The sequence below is a fragment of the Schistocerca serialis genome, chromosome 2, assembly GCF_023864345.2.
Source record: "Schistocerca serialis cubense isolate TAMUIC-IGC-003099 chromosome 2, iqSchSeri2.2, whole genome shotgun sequence".
Classification (NCBI taxonomy): Eukaryota; Metazoa; Arthropoda; class Insecta; order Orthoptera; family Acrididae; genus Schistocerca; species Schistocerca serialis.
In genome coordinates this window covers 787,595,463-787,608,253 of record NC_064639.1, presented here as the reverse complement: position 1 = coordinate 787,608,253, position 12,791 = coordinate 787,595,463, and the positions used below count along the sequence as shown (strand labels likewise).

The 12,791-nt window shown below is 37.9% G+C and overlaps 1 protein-coding gene across 1 annotated transcript in view; it reads right to left on the bottom strand.

Annotated features, from left to right (window-relative positions):
- Positions 1–12,791, bottom strand: part of LOC126458011 (28S ribosomal protein S7, mitochondrial) — an 88,531-nt gene that overhangs the window by 39,601 nt on the left and 36,139 nt on the right. The window contains exon 4 of the mRNA XM_050094791.1: positions 6,978–7,145. Coding sequence (XP_049950748.1) covers positions 6,978–7,145 — 168 coding nt within the window. The remainder of the gene's footprint in view (positions 1–6,977; positions 7,146–12,791) is intronic.

Sequence of the window (12,791 nt, the reverse complement as noted above, 5' to 3'; positions counted from 1 at the left end):
ACTTTACCTGTACAGAATTGCCACATGTTTTAGAGCCACAGGTACTAAATCTAAGAACATATGCATGCAAGCCCTAGTTAACTTCACGTTTTCCAATACACAGTTCAAGTGTAATTTTCTGATTGTAGACAAGCTTATTGTACACTGCATCCTAGGGTTGGATTTCTTGAATGAACACAAAGCAATCATAGATTTAAGTAAGGGCATATGTCAATTATCTGTAGGAGAACAACTAATCAATGTTGAACTTAACAAGACGATTGATCCACGAAGTAAGTCAATTTCAATTGGTATATCCTACCATAGTTAGTGTATGTAACTTAACACTTGAAGATTCAGACTATCAGGAGATTGAACAGGATTTATTGTATCAGAAATGTGTTGAATCTCATTATTTAATGAAACAACAGCAAGAAGAATTGTACAAATTATTATGTGATTATGCACAAGTTTTCACTGAGAGGCCTGGTGTAATCAGAGGTTACAGCTACAAAATGGATGTTAAGCCACATAAGACTTATTGTAGGACACATTATAATATTCCATGGGTGAAGAAACCTGCAGTTTTACGTGAAATCGAACATATGTTGACCTGGGGTGTCATAGAAAAATCACATTCCCCTTACTGCAGTCCTATCCTGGCGGTAGGCAAGCAAGATGGCAATGTCAGATTGGTGCTAGACGCACGTGAAATCAACAAAATTATTATACCTGATAACACAAGACCCGTCAACTTGGACGAACAGGTGCTAAAATTTTATAATGTACAATACCTAACTAATATTGACCTCCGCTTATCGTACTGGCAGGTGTCCCTTCACAATGACAGTCATAAATACACTGCTTTCCTTTGTGAAGGACGCAGTTATCAGTTTAGTGTGTTGCCTTTTGGTTTGTGTGTAAGCGCGGGCGTGTTCATCGAGGCACTTGACGCCGTTCTCGGCCTGTGTTTGTTGTCACGCGTCACGGCGTACGTCGATTACATTGTTATGGCAACAAATACGTGGGAGGAACACATTGATCTGTTACAGCAAATTTTATTTAAATTTTCACAAGCTGGAGTCACAGTAAATCTTTCAAAGCCCCACTACAATGAGGAGTACAACGATGATACGTGCTTAACAAGTGAAAGTGATACTGAAACAGGTGTTGAGGCATGCAGTTCATCATGCTTGTCGAATAGGGAGAGATAAATCCTGTCCCCAGCGAAGCATAGTAAAGAACAGTTGTTGTCCAAGGAGCAGGTACTAAACATAACTATGTACATTGAAGATCATCCACAACATATTACAAAAAATTATAAACAGATTTCGAATAAACCTACAAGCCATGCGGGGTGGCCGCACGGTTTGAGGTGCCATGTCACGGATTACGCAGCTCCTCCCGCCGGAGGTTCGAGTCCTGCCTTGGGGATGGGTGTGTGTGTGTGTGTGTGTGTGTGTGTGTGTGTGTTATTCTTAGCATAAGTTACTTTCAGTTAATTTAAGTAGTGTGTAAGTGTAGGGACAGATGACCTCATCAGTTCGGTCCCTTCAGAATTCACACACATCTGCACATTTGTAACCTACAAGAATATGACCATTTAGTGCATAAGAAAAACTTACAGATATTCAATGGAGGACAAGGCGCACTTGTTACAAAAATTAGCATTTGCGCATTTCAAGCATGCTCAATACAATTTACAGGATGTGCATCATGTGACCTATTACATTACGCATTTAAAACTGCATGCGAGATAGACTGCAGTGACTTGAAGGGTAGCAGTGGATGGTTGCATAAGTTCAAAAAGGCTACAGAATTGGAAGATGTAAGATAACGAAATTACAAACAAAGCATCAACTTGATGATGCACAACAAACAGCAGAATCGGCCTGGAAATTTGTAGATGAAATCAACAAACTTATCTCATCATTCAGAAAGGAATTTGTTTTCAAATCTGACCGACTGAGATTTGAAGAGGAAATGCATATGAAAGGAACCCTGGAAATTGGAGATACCAGGAGAGTTGTATCAAGATCAATTAACATCAACACCTCAATGCATTTGTATACAATTATGCTCACTGTTAATCTGGATGTTAAATTGGATGGAAAGTTACTTAGTGTGCTGTGAGAAGTTGGAGATGCTTTGTCCCCTACGATTCTTTCTCGTGTGCATGATCTTGCAAGAGCAGAGGGGAATATTTATGTCACAGCAAGAAAGAGGCAGGAAAATGGGCTTAAGAGAACTACAACTATGGTATGAGCACTGCTTTTGGCCAATAGCTGGTCAAAATAGCTTGCTTTTGCTTGATTTCTGGTCTGCATATAAATATCGTTCTCCTTTAGAGCAAACTATCCCTCCTGAAAAGTGTGTGATATTGCAACTCATATCACCTAGAACCACTGGACAAGCCCGGGCTCTAGATGTTTGTTTTTTCCGTGCCTACAAAATATATTATTGCACTATCTGCAGCTATGCCTTAAAGGATAGCCAGTTTCACAATAAGCAGCATGACAGACTGTTTCACATTCAGTTGTGTGCCATCACATTCCATCAGTTCTCATCACCTCATTTCACCAATATGATTCTACATGCATTCCTTAAGAGTGGATGCCTAGCTGAAAGTCCTGCTCAGTTTGCAACTCCCACAGAGTTCACCTACAATTTTGATGGTGCAAACCCCTGTGATCACCATGGCATGCCATTTTTCATTTGGTGTTCATGGTGCAATCTAGTGGTTTGTTTTGAACATTTCTTGAATGTCGACAATGTCCATTTTGCAAAGTGTAATACGTACTTCCCATAGAAGGTTGATCTCTGCCACTACTGCACACTCATTTTCTGTCACCATCCTGATGCACATGTTGAGTCATTAGCAGCTAATGTTTTTCCTGTCATAATTGTTAATACAACACTTTCAAATGAGCCTTACTAAATACTGAACATGCAGCCTTGCATTTGAGGGGTTCCTTGTTAGTGCTACCTAAGCGAAGCCAGGCTAAATCGCTATTGTTGCATGTCAATTAACTGGCAGGCAACAATAATTGTAACCCCGGACTTTCCGGAGATGATGTAATTATGTGTACTGTGTATGAAGGAAGAAGTCTGCAAAAATACAAAAGCAGATTTTGATAAGATTTCAAAATGGCGCAACGACTGGAAACTTGCTTTAAATGCACAGCACAATAAAATTATGCAACTTCAGAAAATGCAGAAAAGTTGTATCCCATGACTAAAATATCAGTCACAACTGGAATCATTCAACTCATACATATATCTAAGCGGTAACAATTTGTGGGCAAGTGAACTGGAACTATCATGTGACTCAAACATAGGTAAACTAGACGGAAGAGTTTAGTTAATTTTTGGGTTACTGAGAAAATAATGTCAGTTTAGAAACAAGACAGTATACAAAACACTCATGTGGTCCTTTCTAGAATGTTGGTCAAGTATGTGGGACCTATATCAAATAGTACTAACAGGTGATACTGAATGTATTCAAAGAAGGGCAGCACGAAGAGTCATAGGTTTGTTATACTCAAGGGAGAGCATCATGAAAATGCTGAAAAAACCTGAATTGGAATACACTTGAAGATAGAAGCCAATTATCCCATGAAAGCCTATTTACAAAATTTCAAGAACCATTATTCAATGAAGAATCCAGGAATATACTAAAGCCCCTATGTATTGCTCCAGTAGGGGCCACAAAGCCAAAAATACACTAATTACTACGTCTACACTAGCACTGAAGCAGCCATTCTTCCTTTGCTACATATGCGAACCAAATGGGAAGAAACCTTAACACATGATACAATGTTAAGTACTGTCAGCCACACAGTTCACAGTGGTTTGCCAAGTATGTACTTTATTTTACAGATTATAAGATGCACTTTTTCTACGAAAAACTGCCTCCAAAATTCAGACAGGTCTCGGATTAATATAAAAATGTCCAGTGTTTGATTTAAAATTCCCGCCAGTCTTAAAATTGGGCACACCTTTGATGTCACAGGAAACCTATCTCTATCTGGCAACACTGGATTCAACTGGCAGCAGCAGTGCACCAATGTGATGAACATAATTGCAGGGATTCACAAGCTTGCTAACATCGTCTCCCTCCTGCCCTGCCGTCACAAACCCAGAACACTGTCTAGCCTATGATGCGTCACTGCAGTCTATGGTGCCAGTGAACTTGAATTGTAAGTGGTTTGTGTTGTCCGTAAAAATACAATATTTTTGTTAGTAACTAGTTTCATAATGGAAAAAAAATAAAAGGTATTCATATGATGCAGGTTACAAACTGGAAATAATGGCATAGAAGACAATGATGACAATGAAGAGGAAGAACAAGAAGCAAGAAGCAAAGTAAGGTGTGTGTTAGAGACGTAGCCTCTTATATCTGTAAAATACAATATATAGATTTAGTTTTGCGGTGACACACACCCAACCAACATGATATCTCAAAGAATCTATAACTCAAGCAGAAATACAAGTATGACATAACTTTATGTTCTTTATTATTTCACACTATTTAAATGTTATATGAAACTGAGGAATACAGCTGTTGCTCATTTACCATATGTAAAAGTGCTTAGAATAATGCCCATATGTAAAAGCGCTTAGAATAATGTGCAAAGTTGTGTGTGACTTGTATCTCCAAAACTAATTCTTTCTTCTACAATGTCTGCTCTATCCAAGGCAGATAATTATAGTTACTGTGACATGAAACACAGTGGAACAACGGCAGAAGTAAACCTTGAGGGAAGGTACTGTGTTTTACATAAATAATGCTCTCGACCTACCCAGTCCACATCAGGGCTCCCCTCCCTTTTCCCCTCTCCACATCACTTTCCTCAATACCACTACTCTACTCACACACCAATTTTTTAAAGACAGCTTAGTCGGTAAGTGCACTGTCTGTGAAAGGCAAAGTTCTGGATTCTAGCCTCAGTCTGGCACTGTTTTAATCTGCCAGGAAGTTTCAGTTAATGGAAGTCAATGATGCAAATCAACAATTTTAGTGGTCAGCACTACTTGTAGATAAATGTAAACAGTTCATTATTAACTCTCTCTCTCTCTCTCTCTCTCTCTCTCTCTCTCTCTCTCTCTCTCATGCACTATGGACGAGTTTCTCCATAAGACCTGGGCAGTAAATCACAATAATTAAGAAGCATAGTCAGTACAGAATCTTACATGGATTCAATCAATTAACAGAATAATATTCAAATTTTAATGACTGATTGCTGGTCATTGTAGCTATGAAGACCAGAATTATAAATTTATAAAGAGAGAATTATGCTAAACATGCACTTTTGTTTATGGTAAGCATATGATGTATGAGGAAAACTATAAAGACCACACAAAAAATGTCGCCTGCAATCATAAAATATCTTTGTTGTATCCAGGTACAATAACATTTCATAACTCGAATATCCACCTCCAAGGGCAATAAAAGACTGTACAACTCCTGCAAGAGTGTAACACAGTGGCTGTCTCATGCTTACATAAATGATCATTTCATGCTAGAACAAGTGTGTGAGGATGAGGAGCGGGAGGAGGAACTGAGGAAGAGTGAGTATTGTTTTACATCTCAAATACTTCAAAATCATTACAGATGAGCACAGTACTGAAAAGAGAAGACAAGGGAAGAACTTCTCATGTCTTTGTTCTATGAACCACTCTGACATTTACTTTCAACAAATTCCTTGAAAAATGTCATTTGAATCCCACACTTCCAGATACGAGCCCAACAATCAAACTATTGTACCATTTCGCACATTTAGTGAATACATAGCCTGTCAAATGAGAATTTTGTTAACATCAATACAGATTTCAGAAAGAACATACTCAGAACATGTACTTTTTCATTGCAATTCTACTTTATAGCATTTCTTTCTTTCAAGGGACATCTGATTTAGTGTTCCTAGTCTTCACAAACTGTTTAAATTCTGCACACAGCTAAAACAATCACAAAAAACTTACATTATTTCACATATATTAATCTATCCAATGAAATAGTTTGTCATATATTTTAGCAGTGGAGACTGCATGTCATTTAGTGAAGATCATATTTCTGGATCTTATACAGAAGTATTAGACAGAGTTGTTCAAATGATTAAAAAACTAAGGGCCTATTCCTGAAATACAACCACAGAGAACTAAGCTTTGAAAACTTGTACTGAAAATAACTGATCTACAGCATTTAGACTAAAGTTACGCTGTTCTTTCCATTCTTCACAAAATCTTAATCCAAATACATTCTTGGATATTTTCACAAAATGATACCCAATGCCACAGACCATATACTGTTTTTTAACTTCTTTCTTTCTGCTTTTAGTTCAACTACATTTGTATTTGATAACTTTATTTGAACATTCACTATTTGATCTCTGCACTTACATACAGTCTTTCAAAACAGTTTAGTGTAGATCTTCAAATAACAATAAAGTATTTGTTTTGTAAACAAAACTGCCTTTTCCTGCTGACTTTATTTATCCCATACGCGTTTCGCCTTCTCCTGTTCTAAGGCATCATCAGTGGGATCTATAATGATACAGTTTTGTTAGTTATAGATTATCAAACAGTTCACTTTGCAATTTTTTCAATAAAGTATGTCAGTGGCATTATCATTTTAATAAAGAAATATGCCTTTACTTCATGACGGTCTTGGTCTTTAATGAGTGAATAAAATTCAGGAAAGTCAATCTAAATAACTCAGTGAAGTTCTGAAGAATGTAATATTGTTGCTCTTGAGGTGACTAAGCCTAAAATAATTACATACATAGCCTTGTAAGCAGTCATAGCAAGCACCATCTTAGTACATAATTGGGGTATACTTTTATGTAAGAAGCCGTGTGTGTGTGTGTGTGTGTGTGTGTGTGTCAAAAATGCTTTTTTCCTACTTGACTTTTTACAGCATTAAGTGTGGTGGATATTATGACTGAATTGTAAAAGAGAGCTTGGCTGAAGATGTTCGGTTTTAACATAAGTTAACTTACTTGATAAGTTGCACCACCTCGTTTTATTGGTGCAACATGTAGCACAGGTCTTGAATTAGCAATAGCTTTATGGAAAATTTTTTGTGGATTAGTTTCAATTTTTGACTTTTCAAGCTCATTTGCTTTGTTATATCGTTCAAGCTGTATCCTTTTTATGTTTTCAAATGCCTGTAACAGAGAAAAATATTTTCATGCATAAACTGAAATTCGTTAATAATCCTCTCATACTACACAGCAGGCAGCTTTGTATCAAATGTGTCGTACATCATTAACAAGTGTTTTCTTTCAAGGATGAAATACAAACAGTAAACTGTGAAGAAGTAGTGAGAGAAATTTTATCACCACCAAAAGTGAATATAAAACAGACTATTTCTTGAGAAAAGAAGTAGAACTGCTCTTGGAAGCTCTATCAAACTTAAACTGACAGCCATTCAATAAGACTCAGGTGGTACAAATGAAGTAAAGATATAATATGTATACTGAAGTATCTTTTTAACTTCGTGTAGCTGTTGTGTAACAATGGTGATAGTAGTGACAGGCACAAGAAGTGATGGTGACTGTTAGACTACCTTTACTGAGCACGAGATTTATCGCATCTGATTAATAAATTAATTTATTTATTGTGCATGCATCACCACCTATACTGCATACTTTCATTAAGCATCCACATGGATGCCTTTGTCATTTACTATGATAAGGTCTGCCACTGCAGGTTGATGATCTTGTATTGTACCACACTCACAGGAATTGCTCTCTTTATATCCCCATTTTCACAGGTTGGTACTGCATTGTATGGCACCAGTTCTTAAAGGGTTAGGTGCAATGCATGCTGGAAACAGTATATAATTCCCAGCAGCCATTTGTTCTTACAGCTTCATTAGTATCTGATTAACACAGTTTTGCCATAAATGTTCTTGCCGTATTTCAGGTGGCTCGGCTAAAGGATTGGTCATTCGCATAAAACTTTGCTGGGACTTCAGCCAGTATTGCTGTACCTGGTAGCCTTATATGGGTACCTGTGATCATTAGACTGTTTCCTACTTTCAGACTCAGCTGCAACTTATCTTCTGATTGTGGATAGAGCTATGATGAGAATGGATAAATTTGTTGAACTGGTGCTTGCTTTATGCAACAAGACACTACACGCATTGATGATGATTCTGAAATGATGTAGCTGATATCAAACATAGTTAGAAAAAAGTTTTAAGCACCAAATGGCAGCACAGGCAACTACATGCTTATAAATATGTTACAGATACTGTAACAAGAGATTCTTTAATGTTGAAAAGATGATGAATGGGTAGGATGAAACAAGACTAACGAGGTGTTATTTAAAAAAATCCAAGATTACAGGGCAAATGAGAGACAACAAGACAGAACACAGACAACCTAACAATGACATGCTACCGTCAGATGATATTTGTAAAACTGAGAGGGGGCAAATGATAGCTTGTAGCTCAGAGATAACCAAAACTGGGAACATATATGAGACAAAACAGGCACCAACAGATAAAATGTAAGAATGGAGTATGTAGTAAGGTGGAAATAACCATGGAAAAAAGAAACATGTCAAGCCATGTAAAGAATAATAAAATGTAAGTAATGGAAGGAATAATGGTAACCACTCAATATATAGTTGCAGTGTTGAGCAGACAACAAGATTAAAATTCAAAATTATTGAGGCTTTTGTGGCCATTTGTTGACAAACTGCCTATTGGAATCTGTTTTGGGTTCTTCTGCTGAAATTTGTTTGATGATTTTTCCAATACTTTACCAGCACGAGTGGTCAGCATTGTCAAAGCTTCACTCTCCATTGCTGGTAGTGGACTGGACTTGAGCTTGCGGGTGCAGTTTATATGTCCCAGTCACGCCAGTGTCCAAGAGCTTTTCCTTGGTCATTACCTTTATGGCTCTCCCTTGCTACCTGCAATTGTTGTTTGCCACAGCTTGGGAATCCAGGATCTATTCCCAACAAAGAATTTCCTCAAGCTTGCTGGAAATACTGTCATGTTTGTGGAACTGTACGGCTTCCCAGAACAAGTGAGCATGGAGCTCTTGTCCACAGCAAGAACCTCTGTGTTGGAAAATTTTATTATTTGGTCACTCTCACACAGTGCATGCTCCACTACAGCCAATTTCTGTGTCCCAACCTATGATACAATTTGTGTTCTGTGATCCTGGTGTTGACAGACTATCCAGTGGTTCCAACATAGACTTTTCCACATATACAAGGTATGCAGTATATTTCCGACATTGCTTCTCAGAGAGCTTTCCATGTGTTGCATCTTGTGTCTGAAGTGCTGTGTCTTACATATTCTCAAGGTGAACATATCTGGAGTCCCGTGCTGCAGCAAATGACCATTTTGGGCAGCAAGGGGAGAACCATAGTGATAATGATCAGGGAAAAGCCCTCTGAAATTAGTGCAACAGGTAAATACTACCTGTAGCTGCAAGCTTGACTCCAGTCTGCCACCAACAATGGAGGGCGAAGCTCTGACAATGCCAGCCACTCGTGCTGGCAAAACGTCAGAAAAATTCTGAAGCAAATGTCGGCTGAAGAACCCGAACAGAAGCCAAAAGGCAATTTGTCACTACGCTTTCAGTCACTAAGCTTTCAGACAATGTCCTTTCTACTCTAACAGACAAAATACATACTGGCAGACTATATTATCTTTGTGCTGCCACCCAATTTTGGTCAGGGGTTGTTCTGGTGATGCGAGTGAAAGGAACAAGGAAGATGGGCAGGGGAAGGGAGGAGTGGAGAGAAGAGACAGTAATGGCTGGGTGGTAGAGGCAGCAAGAGAATGGTTTAGGAGTGTGACACCAGCAAGCCAACCCTGGACTCTGGACAAGCAGAAGAAGTTGCACAGAGGCTAAACTGAGGCCCAGCACTTGGGTGGATAGGGAGAAAACATACTCCTCCATCAAAGTGGTCACAACTAATGTTATAGTGTGTTACAAAAAATCACTGCAATTACAACAGTACACATCTAAGAAAGGGAAGATGGAAAATGAAGGGACAGATAAAGATGGATGAAGACAGAGAGAGAGAGAGAGAGAGAGAGAGAAATTTACTGTCTACATACATCTATTCATTTTCACTAATTTTCACGTTTAGTTATCGTCTTGGCAATACAAAAACTTATGCAGTGGTTGACTGTAAGCTGGATAATGGTTGTTGTCTCACAAGACACATTGAGGAGAAATAGAATGAGTGATCAGATTGTTATGGACACTTAGCAAATTAAAAATAATTACTCTTGGTGAATCAAGTAAAATACTTTCTACAGGGTACCACTGCCATCAAGGAAAATTTGATCGACACAACCCACACTAGAAAAGCATTGTGTGGTATTCTGTTGTTTTAAGAGAGGTAAGTATGTAATGGCCTTGTCGTACTACTAACCTATTTGTAATTATGGTAAACTTTTATTGTCTCTTATTATGAACCTTCAAAATTACATGACATTGATTGGCTGTCATAACATGTAACTACAAACTCACAAAGATTTATAAGTCTACACTTTGAGAATTGTTTTCACTTAAAGTGAACTTTTTATAAATATTAACCATGTGTAAACCTGACTCATTATTTGCTTATTCGATGCATGCTGGCATGGGGTGGTAGATTTGCAACTGTTCAGTAATCTGGAACTTGGTTAATTTTTTATTTTGTCCATCTCAGTTGCATTGATGTAAAACTCAGCAGTAGTGGTTACAGGTTTCGGGCTGACTCGCCCATTTTCAAACCACACACCGTGCTATTAACCTCAGTTGTTCATACAATATTGTTAAAGCTATTGTAATTATTCCAGAGCGTTCAGAGGAAATTTGGGGAGGGAGGGGACGAGAAGGAGGGGCTTATTTTCTCTAGAAACAACATTTAGCACTTCAGTTCACTCTTACCTTAGTTATGAATTTGATAATTGAAATTTACCACTAAAACAAAGTGCCTGTATTTACACGTTGGCCAGGAACCTGTGCAAACTCACCTCGAGCATTTTCCTTCTGAAAATAAATAATTATGCCTCCTAAAATTGATCACCAGTTCTGGAGGGATAAATTTTGAAAATAGTTCTGTTCACTTCACTTGAAATAATTAATAAATTTGTCTTTGTTTACTCAAACAGTCAACAGAATATTTGTCCTGACAAGTAAGGCTGCAGAGGAGGAAGTGTCTAAAAAGGCAAACAAAATGAGCCTTAGTGAAGCACCTGGTGAATGTGATCAGTGAGAATGAATTTAAGTTTTATAGTGAGTTCTGCATTTCATCCTTGCTGTGGATGTGGCTAGTGAAAATAGTGTCACAAATAGTGTCACTATTTCAGAACCAGAAGATGAGCTGTATGGTTCAAGTATTCCAGAAAAACTTCTATAAACAAATGTTGAAAATACTGACTTTAACAGAGATCAGTATAACTGCCATGATCTGTTTGTTATGTTAACTGTGAAACAGTTAGATTAAGGGGAAATGAAGTAGAGAACAAGACTGTCTTCAATGGATAACATCAGAAGTCTTTGGCATCAAGGAATGTTGGTGTTTTGGAAGTAGGCAGTGCTGGTGACAATGAAGGTAATATGTGTTTGTTGCAGGGTTCTAGAGCACATTCTTAACTCAAACACTGTTATGTTCCTGGAAGAAAACAAGCTTCTTTCAAAGAGTCAGAATGGATTATGGAAAAACAACTAGTGTGAAACAATGTTGTTTTATTCATACAAGACATCATGCAAACAATTTGTGCTGGTTAACAGGCAGATTCCTTCTTTCTGAAAGGCATTTGACACTGTACTACATCACTGACCAATGTCAAAGATAACATCAAAAAGTGCATCTTCAAAAGTGTGTTATACCAGATGGAGTGTTTCACAAAAATGAAGGTAACATTGACCATATCCTAAGGAAGTGTAACAGAAACTCTAATGTTTTTAATATATAGGGTGTTTCAAAAAGAATATACATATTTTGAACAAACATTTATTAAACGTGTAAGACAGAAAACTGTGAAACTTGGGATATGTATTTATGAATCTCTCAAATTTAGATACAGATATTTAATATGTCATCCACCAGCATCAATGCTCAAATTCCTCCCATACTCGGGCAAGCATGTCCATCGTCAGCAATGTTACAGCGCAATGAATCCAGTTCGTCACCTCTTCTAGGTTCTGTGGTAAACGTTGTCCTTAACGAAACCCCACAGGAAGAAGTCACAGGGTGTCAAATCTGGTGACCACAGAGACCAGCTGAGAAGTGTTCCTGTTTGTTTGACGATCAATCCAATAGCTCAGTTGAGTTTCATTCAGATATTTACACACATGTCGTCTCCAGTGAGGGGGTGTCCAGTCTTGTTGAAAAATAAAGTACTCCTTGTTCAGCCTCAGAAACAACCAATTTTGTACACAGCACAATACTGCTGACTGTTAACCATGTTTCCATCAAAGAAGAATGGTCCCTAAACAGATGAGTGGAACATTGCAAAAAACACATTGATTCTGGACGATTCTTGTGCATATTCAGTGTGTGCGGGTGGGTTATGTATGCCACAAATTTGAATATTGTGTTTGTTTACTTTCCACTGAAGTGGAAAGCTGACTCATCACTGAGTACGATGCGCTGTGCAAAGTGTTATCATTGTCAATAGAATTTGAAGCTCGTCAGAAAATGTCTAATGTTTGCGTAACTTGTACAGCTTCACAACCAACTGACATCTTAAAACACACCAAGTTTTGTTGCTGTAGGCAGTTTAACTCCTGGCTAGTATGACAAGTTGACTTTCACAATTAATTTAGTGGGATCCGCTTCAGCTGTACTAA